The sequence below is a fragment of the Lagenorhynchus albirostris genome, chromosome 16 (genome assembly GCF_949774975.1).
Source record: "Lagenorhynchus albirostris chromosome 16, mLagAlb1.1, whole genome shotgun sequence".
NCBI lineage: Eukaryota > Metazoa > Chordata > Mammalia > Artiodactyla > Delphinidae > Lagenorhynchus > Lagenorhynchus albirostris.
This window is the reverse complement of record NC_083110.1, coordinates 52,052,097-52,066,111: the sequence shown is the minus strand read 5'-3', so window position 1 is coordinate 52,066,111 and position 14,015 is coordinate 52,052,097. Positions and strand designations below refer to the sequence as shown.

At 37.9% G+C, this 14,015-nt stretch overlaps 1 protein-coding gene across 1 annotated transcript in view; it reads right to left on the bottom strand.

The window, feature by feature from the left end:
• LOC132506934 (cytochrome P450 2C18-like) overlaps window positions 1-10,644 on the bottom strand; it is a 75,943-nt gene extending 65,299 nt beyond the window's left edge. The window contains 1 exon segment of the mRNA XM_060125763.1: window positions 10,611-10,644. Within this exon segment, the coding sequence (XP_059981746.1) occupies window positions 10,611-10,644 (34 nt within the window).
• Between the last annotated feature and the right edge of the window lie 3,371 nt (window positions 10,645-14,015).

The following is a 14,015-nucleotide window of genomic DNA, read 5'->3' as shown; positions in this document are numbered from 1 at the left end:
AAATGACTGAGCTTCAACAGAGACAAGAAGAGCAACTTAGAATGACCTGTCATGGCAGATCGTAACTTGGCAGCAAGAAATGGGAAGTTCTGAAGCAAATGAACTAATGATGCATGAAAATGATGAGCTCAAGACCTACAGGAAACAATTCAAAGATCTCAAAAAAAAGCTGGCAAGAATCGTTTCTTCTTCACAGAGGTAGCCTGTCCGTGGAACTAAAACCTCAGGAGAGTTTTGGAGGGAACTGAATGAAACGTCATCATCTGCAGAGAAGAGGTTGCAAACCTGAGACAAAGAAAAACCCTGTGATTAAACTTGAGCTCCTAGAAGTGGTTCCTTGGACATCTGATGATCCCAAAGGAGCATTTGGCAAGGACCATTTGCTCCCCAATCTCTGTGCATGGGTGCTGCTTCCCTTTCCTCAGACCCTCCCCCTGAGTGCCAGGCTGACCTCCCCCTGCAGCTCCGTTCCCCAGCCCATGTTTACTGTGAGTCTAAGGGGAGAGCTCCTGGCAAGAGGATATTCACCACCACCCCAGGAAGCCTACAGACACCCCTCTGAATCATATCCTACCAAGGGGTTTTTGTCTGCCTTTTTGTCCACCATGGCCTGGCTTTTTTCCCTGGACACTGCCATTCTGAAATTTGAAGTGTGTTACCTGTGGCCTCCCTCATGACATGAGTCGTAAAAATCCTAATACACTGGTAGACTTTTATGTCACTGAGTTTTTTATTTTCCTGAAAATATTTTGGAACTATGCGTGTATTTAGTTTTAGAATACAAAGCTCACTTTTGGCAAGTGGTTTTACTTTCTTTCATCCTGATACTAATGTATCAAGATCGATTCAGTTTAAGTCATTCCCATTATATCGTACATCTAGAAATAACAAGCAGTAGATATTTCTTTGATGAGTCAGTTCATTTTTGTTTAAACAATACAATATCTGTGAGCAGTTTAATCCACAAAGACACGAAATTAAAAAATACTTTTCTCTGTTAATGTTTCTATCTACCAGTGTTACAAGAAAGAGCTGAAAATTGCTTCTTGGTTTCAGTAAATTATGGTTGAATTTTTAAATGACTAGTGTGTGGTGACTGAGTGGAGAGGGCAGTCTGTGGAGTGGGAGCCCAGCAGGACTGGACCCATCCATGTCGAGTGCCCTCTGGCTGTGGGGAGCTCTGGAAGGGACTGCATTAATTGTAGATGTTCATGAAGAGGGAGGTAGCCTCAGGCTATCACTTCCTGCCTCTGCCCCAACTCAATTATACTGGAAAGATGGACCTATCCCAATATAATTCCCTCTTCAAAATGGTGTCTTTAGGCTTCACGTGCTGATGTCCTCAGTGGGATCTTGCCCCAAGAGCTTGGGTGGGGGCCTTGGTACTGGAGGACGTGGTATGGAGGCAGCTCTGCCCAGTAGCAGGGCTGACACAGAATTAGGTGTATCCCCAGGGCTGGCACGTGGACGGGTGTGGAAGCAGAGCACACAACTGAAGTCTCAGATATTTGGGCAAAGTGTCTTGAGTCTCAGGCCCAGGCCAGTCCCATGCTACAATCAACAGCCCTGAGTCTGGTCCAGAGCCACAGACACTGCAATATAACCTTTAAAATAAAACACAAATTTTAAGTCCACTCTTGTTAACTAAGTAAAAAAGATAAAACAAAAATTCACCTCAATAGATTTGGGGAAATTTGGAAGAAAATCATTACCATCATTATGGAAAAAACCCCCAGCAAAATTGGAATAGAGGGAAAGCTCCTCCATTGATAAAGTACATCTGTAAGGAGTCTTGAGTTAGCACTGTCTTTATCAGTGAAACATGGAAACATTTCCCCACACTAGGGAGAACAAGGCAAGCACTCATCACCTCTACTCAACGTTAGATAGTGGATTTAGTAAGAGAAGTATGGCAAAAAAAAAAAAAAAAAAAGAAAACAGAAAAGAACATTGAAAAAGAAGAAGTAAAATTTTCCTTCTTCACAAAAGATATGAATTTATAGGTAGAAAACCTGAATTTGTTTGTAAAAACTACTTACATTAAAGTGTACCTGATTTTTCCCTCCTAATAAACACTTTACTTGTTTCACTAAAACAATTAAAATAAAAATAAAATAAAACGTACCTGGGATTTGTTTTAATCAGGTATGGTAAGACACGCAGACACAGAAATGGCTGTCATGAAGGAAGAAATTGTTGCCCACAGCTCGCTAGATACAGGAGGCACAGCACACCAGGCGGGGCCACATGTGGACGCTCCCTGGTTGGTCAGGAGGCAGAAGGGGGGTGAAGGGAAAGCATGGGCGAAAGCCTTTATCCTGGTTTTAGTGGGAAGGAATGAGCGAGACAGGGTAGGTATGATTAGTAAGCTTAAGATTAGCTGTTTGAATAATTTCAGCAGGCTCCAGGGTGTAGGTACTGCCCCTTGCTGCCATGAAACTGGCAAACTATGTTATTACACACAGGTATATGAATTTCAAGGAAGGGAAAAATTAATCTATAGAAATAGAAAAGTATTGTTTTAGGACAATTATGGACATTGATGGACTGGATCGGACATAAGGGGACTTACAGGGGTAATGATAATGTTCTATATTTTGATCGAATCATTGTTACATGGGTGTTAGCATTGATCAAAACTCATCAAATTGTACAGTTAAGATATGTACAATTCCCTGTTGCTAAATTTCACCTCAATAAAAAAGAAATTATGTTTCTATATTGTATTTTTTAGGTATGTTGACATACAACATTATATTAGTTTTCGGTGTACAACATAATGATTTGGTATTTGTATGTATTGCAAAATGATCACAACAATAAGTCTAGTTAACATCCGTCCCCATACATAGTTACAGAATTTTTTTCCCCATAATGAAAACTTAAAGACTTACTCTCTTAGCAGCTTTCAGATATGCAATACAGTATTATTATTATTTTAAAAAATAATTTTATTTTTGGCTGCGTTGGGTCTTCGTTGCTGCGTGTGGGCTTTCTCTAGCTGCGGCGAGTGGGGGCTTCTCTTGTTGCGGAGCACGGGCTCTAGGCGCGCAGGCCTCAGTAGCGGTAGAGCACGGGCTTAGTTTCTCCGCGGCATGTATAGTCACCATGCTGTACAGTACATCCCCATGACTTTTTAATTTTATAACTTAAGGTTTGTACCCTTTGACCACTTCACACATTTTGCCCTACCTGAGCCCCCACCTCTGGTAACCACCAAACTGTTCTCTGTATCCAGGAGTTTAGTTGTTTGGGTTTTTTTTGTTGTTTTCTGTTTTAGATTCCACATATAAATGAGATTATATGGCACTTGTCTTTCTCTGACTTATTTCACTTAGCATAATACCCTCAGGGTCCATCCATGTTGTTGCAAATGGCAAGATTTCATTCTTTTTTTATGGCCAAATAGTAATCTCTTGCATACATAGACCACATTTTCTTTATCCATTCATCCTTCAGTGGACATTTAGGTTGTTTCCATATCTTGGCTATTGTAAATAATGCTGCAGTGAACATGGACATTCAATAAATGTCATAGAATTTCAGCCCTTGTGGGGAACTGCTTGGTTATTCCATAAAAAGGCCTTAGATCAATGTTATAAACTCCTTACTAGCCACAGAAATCTTGTTTTTAAATTTTTAACATCAATAATTTTAGAAGGGGTATGTCCTCACCACTTTATATGAGGCCCCAATATTTCCAATTGTCTTCATTCATTCTCTTTACTCTCCTAGTTCCTGCCTTGATCACTAACCTAATCAGAGACACCCCTTGGTAGATGCCTGGCTCATTTATGTAGGATGGTAGAATGGAAAGGATTCAGTACAGGAAGCCAAGAGATCTTGGTTCTGAGTCTGGCTTCTGCCCTGTCATCTTTGGGAAGATTGCTTTCTTCTCTAGCCTTAGTTTCCTTATCAGTAAAATGAAGCCAGGAGACTTCTTGTTCTCTAGGGTCCCTGAACAGAGGAATGATATGTAACAGAACTCTGGTAGGAATTTTGGTAGTCAGTAACCATATGATCAGGGTTTTAAACGCTTTTTTTTTTGACATGTTGATATGTCAAACATACTGACATGACAAGAAAATGCACACACACAACCACACACAAATGAACTGAAAAAATTAAAAAATGAATGAATGAATAAATGAATACATAAGCACACTACTTGGTTCAAGTAGGTAAGTGCTGTTCTAATTTTGTGGAGGTATAGATATATACACAAATCATTCCAAGACAATATGCATTAAAAGCCTTACATATATTTACAACTCCAGATTTAACAAAATTGGTTGAACAATTAACACACACACAGTGCTAGGTAAATGGGTAAATGTTGTTAAAATGGGCAAATCATTCCTAGACAATATTTATCAAAAGCCTAGAAAATGTTCACACCTTCAGACTTATAGAAATGTATCCCAAGAAGCAAATCAGAGACTTACAAAGACCTATATAGGAGACAGCGCTATATATCCAACACTTATCCAATAACAGACAATTACTTTAAAAAAATAATGATCCATGTATATTGTAAAATAATTTAGTATGTACTCAATAATATTCTTGGAAAATAATTATAGATATAAATTGTAAATCTTATATTCTTACTAGGAAAAACAATTTGCTAGGTTTTATATACAATGTGATCCTGCGAGTGTAAATATGTGTGTGCTTTTAATTGTGCACATAGAAAGAGATAAGGAACATGATTTCTGTGTTTTCCAGATTTTCTGAAATTGTTACTTTTATAATTAGAAAAAGAAGATTCTACTTTAAAACATAATGAAATAACTTAGAAATCTCCCTTGCTGTTACAGATACAGGAGTTAGTGAATTGTTGTTCTTTCCCTTTTTCAACAGGCAAAATAAAATAAGTAAAATGGAAACCTTAACCTTGTAAAATATAAAGACTGAAATAGAACCGGGAAGGTCAGTTTTAATTGGGGAAATTATGCCACCTTGTGGTCTTTTCGTATATTGCCACGTATAACCATTTTTAGTACAAATTTCAGGGCTAAATTCTGAGATTGTCCGCCAGCTTGCAAGTTGAGAGATCCTCTTTCAATTTCATGGCACTTCCTTGTGGCAAATAAGAGTTTGTTTATGGAATGAGATGGTCATAATCAATCAAAAACAAGTTTGTATTTACTAAGCCACTACTATCAATAACAGGAAATCTTTGAGTTAGCTAATCCCTAAATAAAGTTCCTTCTCAACTGAAACGCTGTGATTCTAAGTCTGCAGCGGAATTTTTATATTCTTTGGAGAGAAAGACTGGGGCCACCAAGAAAACTTTTTCCATTCATTGTCAAGTGAAAGATGAAAGGGCTCAGGGACACGTCAGAAGCCACACTGATCAGTGGAGCCATTCAGTGGCTGAGCTGGAGGCCTAAACACAGAGTTAACAGGTTATGCAAGCTCCAAGGCAATTTATTTTAAAGCAGGAAGAGCTGAGGACAGATTCACAGAGAAAAAAAGTAGAAAAAAACCCAGGAAGCAATTGATAACAGTAGAAATCTGGCAAAAGATGGCACCAACCTATATGATCTTCCCCTAAAATACATAAGAATAAAAGCAGCTGTTAGAGAATAGTTCTGCTGTTATTTGATAAACTTTAGTTTTTTAAGGAAAAAAAAGCATACTGGATTGGTCACTTGAACTCTGACAGGGAGGTGTCCCTAACAGATGGCCTTGTAACGATTTATATTGAAAGATTTAGTGTAGGTAAAGGTCTTGGAACAGGGCCTGGCGCGTGGTAGCACTATACACACGATAGCTGGCATTATCGTTAAACGGTCACTATAGCATTTTTTCTTTGTCTACAAGCTGACTTCTGACAAAATTTTTCTGAAGTAGGGTAACATGCAATTTGCTGGTTAAAACAAACAAACATTGCCCTTTAGATGATTATAACAGCATGTAACTCAAAACTCTGCTTCGTATCTCCCTGACAAAGGGTTTAAGTATTTCCAAGCTGGCTGAAAATACACTGTGGGCAAGCAGATCCCCCTTTGCACATGCTCCCTTTTGCTTCCTGTGGTCAGTGCAGCCAGGATTACCTGAAAGAAGGTTGCCTTTTTCCTTCTCTGACAAGCAGCACTGCAGGCGCCCATCCCAGGAGGCACAGCCCTCTCTGCAGAGCAGACGGTGACAAGGAGGGGCAGAGTGATGGTGAGATGCCTCAGGGCCAGTCCTTGTGTCTTCACTCCCTTCCCGCCACTTCCCAGTCTGGCTTCACCCCTTTTCTACTCAGTCAGGAACAGTCTTGGCCGCAAAATGTTCGGTATATATCAAGCTAAAAAGGCATGTTGAGAAGAACATACAGAGAACTTCCATTTGAAAGAAAACATGTAAACACATATATGTTCACATAGAAAAGTGTGGGAAGGAATTAGCCCCCAGGTTTTTAACAGTAGTGGCTGGGTGGTGAAATAAGTGATTTTTCTTTTCCTTTTCTTTCTTAAAAGTATCTGATGTTTTGACACTATCAACATAGAACATGTATTAGTTTAGAAAGAAGTGGGAAAAAAGTTACTTGGAAAGAATGGTTTGATTTTTTAAAGACTGGAGAGTTTCTGCACATGCATTTACCAGTCTTGTCTTAAATATTTTATTATTTGTCATCAGAAATCATCTTTATCAAGATAAATATTGTAATCATAACGCAAAGCATAAAGCCCAGCTATGCCTTGAAAGGGCAAGTATAAACACATGGTCGGTCTAAATCAGAATGGGCACGAGAAAAGGTTTATTTTCAGGTACTTGAAACACCTTTCCTTTTGGAAACAGCCTTTAACATCTTGCTCATTTGGGGACACTGGGGCCTTCTGATAAGAGTTAAGTATACAGTATAGTCAGTTTTGATAAACACCAACACCTGAGTAAACCACACACTATCAAGATGTAGAATAATTCCATTCCCCTAGAAAGTTCCCTCACCCCGTTTCCAGGCAATCCCCATCCTCAGAAGCAACCACTGCTCTGGTTTCTAGCACATTAGTTTTAGCTCTTCTAGAACTTCATAGAAGTAGACACTTTTGAAGGATAAAATTGGCTCTTTGCAAACACCAGACTTTAAAGGATTTTAGGATTATCTTTACAGGCAATTGAAGAAAACCCTTTGGTTTCAGAAATCTACCTAGTTACTATGAGATTAGCTTCATAATTCAAACATCATTTGCATTTATATACAGTATGGAATTCTACCTTTATAGGAGAAATAAATTGCCACTGGGAAGTCTGGGTGTGATTTGTGTCTGTTTCTCTTTAAAGAAACACTTCAAATAAGGCCAGTTTTAAACTAACATTACTGGAAATTTAGCATTTTCCTTATAGGAAGAAAATAATTATAATTAGAACTTACAAGGACTTCTCACGGGATTTAAGGGATTTTCTTATGTCCCAAAACCCTCTCTGAAGGTTTGCTTAATCTTTCTTCCATTTGCTCATTCTTGTGTTTATTCAGTAAATATTTATTGTACAGTTACTGCACACCAGGGTCTGGATTAGGAATTAAGGAAATTTTTCAGGAAAAAAAAAAAGTGGTCCTCGGGATATTATTCTCTAGTCAAGAATAAAATGCATATTCTCGGAGTTATAAGGTACTGAATAATAAGTGTCCTAAAAAAGGTAGAAGGATCTGTAGAAATCTGAAAGGGATGAAAATACCTTGTTGTGAGAATCAAGAAAATTTAATGGAATCAAGAAAAATTAATGGTATTTGAACTAAGCTTTGAAGACTGGGCAGAACTAACTAAATATCACAAGGCTTCCAAAAACAATTTCAACTGTCTCCAACTGGTTTTGTATTTACTTGTGTTTGAAAGTAAGAAATAATTCTCAGTGGTGGTTTGCATAAATGCCTCATCTGTCCCTGTACCCATACCTTTGCCATATAACTTTACAGTGCCCCCCAACTATGATTCTGGGCTTGCCCCAGTGACTCTCTTTGGCTGATGGGAAATTAGATGTGATGCAAGTAGAATGGGGGTAGTTAGGCAGAATTTATAGGGCAAAGACAGTCAATCTCCTCATTTAAGAATGGAACAGCTAAGCCAAACTTGAAAGCTTTTGGTGCAGCTGACCTTACATGTGCTCCAGGATAAAGCTGCTAGCAAAGCTCTCTCAAAAATTAACTACTTACTAGGCCACAAAGAATATCTTAATCGACCACCAAAAGCAACACTGTTATTCTAGCAACATTCACTGATCCCAATGCAATGAAATCAGAATTCATTTTTTAAAGTCTAACCAAAAAAAATCCACCCACCATGTGACAGTACTGTTCAAAATATTTTAAAACATCTTAAATAATAATTAAGGTGTGAAAAGATTCTAAAAGTAAAATCCCAACTATTTGCAAGTAAATCTCATTAAATGCCCAGTATTTATCAATATATAAATTGTATGGCTTTGCATGTAATCACTGAATTACAAGAAAAGAAATAAATTCACTAACTATTCAACTTCAACAATCATAAAATAAGAATATAAAGATAAATCCAAAGAAACATGGTAGACAGAGCTGACATGAATGGCTCCCCACCAACTATAAACACATATAAATGCTGCATAAAATATTACAAAAATACTTTTATACAAACTCAAAGGAAAGAAAGGCAAATATTCAGGTGCCAGAACCCAAAAGATAAAGAGTGGAGTACAGAATTGACTCATAAGCCCAAGGACAGAACAGAATTATTGCCTCAAAATGGGGCATTAAGTTTTGAAACAACTACGTAAGACCTGGATGTTCACAAGACTGCTTCATTCTATAAAAAAAGGATTAAAAGAATTCTATCCACCAATGTAGGAAAGTGAAGACGTTCACTGTCAGTCCAGGCAGGACCCTGGGTATGGAGAAAAAGGTCACCCATGAGAAATCAAAACCAAGATCTGCACCACATAAGGGGTGAAGGCTATGTTTGTTTGGTTTTTTAATTTTTTAAATTGAAGTATAGTTGATTTACAATGTGTTAATTTCTGCTGTACAGCAAAATGATTCAGTTATACATATATATACATTCCGGTTTTTTTATATTTTCCATTATGGTTTGTCATAGGATACTGAATATAGTTCTCTGTGCTACACAGTAGGACCTTGTTGTGTATCCATTCTGTATATATTAACTTACATCTGCTGACCCCAACCTCCCACTTCATCCCTCCCCAGCCCCCTTCCCCTTGGCAACCACAAGTCTGTTCTCTATGTCTGTGAGTCTGTTTCTGTTTCATAGATAGGTTCATTTGTACTGTATTTTAGATGCCACATACATGATATCATATGATTTGTCTTTCTCTGGCTTACTTCTTTTGGTATAATCTCTAGGTCCACCCACGTTGCTGCAAATGGCATTATTTTGTTCTTTTTTATGACTGAGTAGTATTCCATTGTGTGTGTGTATCTTCTTTATCCATTCATCTGTCCATGGACATTTAGGTATTGGCTATTATAAATAGTACTGCTATGAACATAGGGGTGCATTTATCTTTTCAAGTTATAGCTTTCACTCGATATATGTCCAGGAGTGGGATTGCAGGATCATATGGTAGTTCTTTTAGTTTTTTAAGGAACCTCCATACTGTTCTCCATAGTGGTTGTACCAATTTACATTCCCATCAACAATGTAGGAGGGTTCCCTTTTCTCTACACCGTCTCCAGCATTTATTATTTGTAGACTTTTTGATGATTCTGACTGGAGGTGATACATTGTAGTTTTGATTTGCATTTCTCTAATTAGCGATGTTGAGCACTTTTTCATGTGCCTGTTGGCCATCTGTGTCTTCTTTGGAGAAATGTCTATTTAGATCTTCTGCCCACTTTTTGATTGTGTTGTTTTTTTCATAAATCAACTATACTTCAATAAACAAAATCTTTTCAATGGGCTACATTTTGAAGTACTTACTGAATTAGGGTGATCCTCAGTGAGGTACTAACGAGCCATGTCAGAAATGTGGATTCTATGTTAGGCTGGTTTCACTTTACTTTTTTGCATGGCAAAACTTGTATGCCTTGAAATACCTTCACTGTTCCCTCACATTTAAACAGATGTGATTCTAGGTTGGGATTTTTTTTCAACACGTTGAAATTTTTAAGTCTTATTTTTACTGTTAAAATAACACATCTGCTGTCCACCTGATCTTTGTTCCTTTGTGAGTGATCTGGTTTTAGAAGACTCTCTTTGCATTTGATGTTATTTTATCTATAATGAATCCGGGAGTATAGTTTTCCTTATCTTTTCTGTTTAGTGCTTGATAATCTAATCTGAGATCTTTCATCTTGCTTTAATTCTAGGGAACAGTATTTCTTTATCCAGTGTGTTCACTGGATGATTCTAACTTTATTCCTACTTCATGTTTCCAACATGCTCTCTTATGTAGTCAACAAAACAGATAAAGTACCCAACCTTGTGGAGATGATGAGAGGCTGACAGATTGGCAAGTGTGGTCCTTTGGGGGGAGGATCAGGGACATTCATTCTGAAGTGAAATGCAAGCTGACACCTGAATGCCAAGGAGCCAACCACTCACACGTCTGAGTGAGGAATGTGACGGAACAAGTCCAAACAGTAAGTAATGAGTTGATCAATTATTAATTTTTAGGATTACCTCTGGCATCACTGGTACCTATCTTCAGGTCCATGCAGAACTTAAGCTTCCATTCTCTCCCATGAAAAGATTAAACCTGTTTTGTACCAAGTAGTATAATATTCTATTATCACTTGTCATACACCCTAGTACTGGTATAAAGAGAATTCATTGGAAGGTAGAGAAAAAGGTAGGAACACAGCAGGTATAACCTTGGTGGTGAGATAAATAGGGTAAAGGAAAGCCTCCTGCACCCCATGCTCCCAAATGAGTCCATGCCTGGTTCCCCAGCACAAGGTAGTCAGGTCAGAGATCTCATTTGATGAAACGATAAGATGAGATTCACTTCGTATCTTTCAAGAAATACGCTTAGTATTGGTGGTGGTGGCAGCAGCTAAAATCCGTATTCAAAAACCCAGTAATAAATTGTACAGAGAGCAAGAGAAAAGAGGGGTAAGATAACTATATAATCGATCTGTTCTCACCAGAGGTTTTCATCGGTACTGAGAAATGTTTTTTGGTTAACGGTTCCCAAACCTTACTAATTTGCATACCTGTCATAGATTTTGCTATGTAGAATTAGTCTGTGGTGACGAAAATTAGAAGACTGGTTACCTTGGGTTAGGGTTATTAACTAGGAGGGCAGAAAGCCTTCTTTAAAGAAACACCCCATTTAATCTGGATGGTAAGTTACACAGTGGATACACCAAACTGAGTATAAGATTTCTTTACTGAGATGTTATATCTCAATAAAAAGTGAAAATGAAACTTGCTATGTTTCTATAATAACTGTGCTATTTTTATATTTCTTTAAATAACTTTTTAAAGCTAAGAAGAAATGAAATGTTCATCTGAGCACCTTAATTGTATAGGTGTGGGGGGTGGTGGTGAGTACTGAAAATGAAAAAGCAGGCACACATTGTTTTATAAACATCCTGAAATACTTTAGAGAAGAGGAACGGCTCACACAATCCCCCTACTATCAAAGACCTCTTCAGGTGGTGACATTTAAGCAAACAGTTAATAATATAGAGGAATCTAAAAAGTAGTTAAGACTCAGGAAGAAATAAAAAAAGACCCAGAGATGTGACTTGGGGGCTGATCTGTAGATTGATCTGACTGGAGGAGACAGATTTGTGAAAGGGAGATCAGGAAAAATTATGGACAAATTAATTTATCCTTTAGGGCTGCGCTTCTCCACTGGAACCTGTGGACATAGCTCAGGAATTTGAGTTTTAAAATGTGTATTCATTTCAATCAGATCTAAACAAAATGTATAACAAGTACACTATAGATCACATGAATGACCAACTACTATACAATCAAGTACAGCTACCTGTGAGTGCTCATACTTTCCAATTATATTGGTACCAAGTAACACCTAAGAGAGACAGTATTTTTGTTGCATCTGGCTGCCATCTGCTTGGTGCTGTTGTCAAACTCATGTCCTAGATATGCACCATAGACTACATTACAACATGTTGTATTTTAAGCTTAGTTTGCCACCTCTAAGCCAGAAATAAAAATGTAAAAATTTGTTTTTATAATTCACTTTAAAAGTCATTTCAGGGCTTCCCTGGTGGCGCAGTGGTTGAAAGTCTGCCTGCCAATGCAGGGGACGCGGGTTCGTGCCCTGGTCCAGGAAGATCCCACATGCCGCGGAGCGGCTGGGCCCGTGAGCCATGGCCGCTGAGCCTGCGCGTCCAGAGCCTGTGCTCCGCAACGGGAGAGGCCACAACAGTGAGAGGCCCGCGTACCGCGCGCGCACGCGCACACACACACACACACACACACACACGTCATTTCAACTTTTAATCAAACCTGTTTGGAGTTAAAATCATTACCTAAGTTAGAGACGTAAAATGTATATAATGGAAAGACAAGCTTCACTAGATTTCGACAAGTTACCTCTTCTCTGAATGTAGCAATGGTTGTAAACCAAGTGATAACAATAAGTGATTCCAAAGAAATAAAGACCAAAAGATATCTTTAATTTTACTCATAAATATGATTCCTTGGGCTTGATTTTTATAACCATAATCAATGATAAAGTATTAATACATAGTATGTTATTTGTGAAGATGTACTGAATACAGCAAATAGAATCATAAAAACTTAAGTAGCATTAACTTAAAAAACTCAAAACCAAAATAATCTTAGGAAGTAAGAGTATAGAATTTAAAACCAGAAACACTTAATGTTTTGAATATAAACGTTAGTGCATTTCAGGCTTTTCATAAAGTATTACTTCAAAGTTCTAAGACTAAAAAATCAAATACAATTGCTAAGACATCAGTGAAAGATTCCATCAAACATATTTGCCTGGAAATGTTCAAGTACCACTTTCACTATACCTCTCAGTACATTCAGGAACTGCCTTGTAATACAGAAGAATGACTCACCGAATAGTAAAGCTAATGAAGTATTTTTCTTGGCAATTTGACAAAGTGAGGGAAGACAAATCCTGGTCTGAGAATACCTTTTTACACAGATGAAGCAGGGAGTATTTGTTTCAATATCATGGAGTGAATACATCTGTTCCTCTTGCCCCTTAAACTAAAATCTGGAAACTAAAGTAACAAAGGATGAAAGAGTCATTAAACTCCCAGAAAACACAGGAGATGACAACACAAGATTTCAGAAGTTGAAAAATAACCGCATGGTTGGTAACAGTCTTAAGAGGCTGGAGAACAAGTTCATACAGTTCAGATTTGGGATCGTTTATCAGGCAACCAAGTAAAAATATCAAGTAGGCAGTTGGAAGTGAGTTCAGGAGAAAGACTCTTGCTGGAGATATAAACCTGAGTCATACCACATAGTTGGCATTTAAAGCAACAAGACCATCAAGGGAGCCCACCTGGGAGATTCTAATGTTAAGGAGTCAAAGACGTAAGAAAAAAACAGCAAAGGAGATTGAGAAAGAACCAGAAGTAGGAAGAACCAGGAAAATGTGTTTGCTGAAAACCTAGCAAACTAAAGAAATGGTTTAGTGGAAATGAAACAACTATGTGAAATGCTGCTGAAAGATCAAGTAAATGAGGTCCTAGAGGTCACTGGAGACTTTAAAAATCTGACTGGAATGGGTTTAGGAAAAAAATGGAAGCAAAACAAGTCAGTGAATATAGACTTGTTTCAAGGAGTTTGCTGTAAAACAAGAAATGGGGCCTTTCTGTTGGCTCTAGCTAGGACAGACTATATCCATAAAAGTAAACGATACATGGGCACAGATGCTGGTAGGTTTACAGATGCAGTGGTGGCAAGTTCTTTTCTGATCATTTTTATTTTCTCTGTGGACAGGGAGCAAGCCCAGAGGGAGGAGGTATTAGATATGTTAAGGACAGAAATAAACCCATGAAATAATCATTTGAGCTCAATGTAAGAGAATGGATTAGGAAAACTTAGTATGACTACTAAGCAACCAACTAA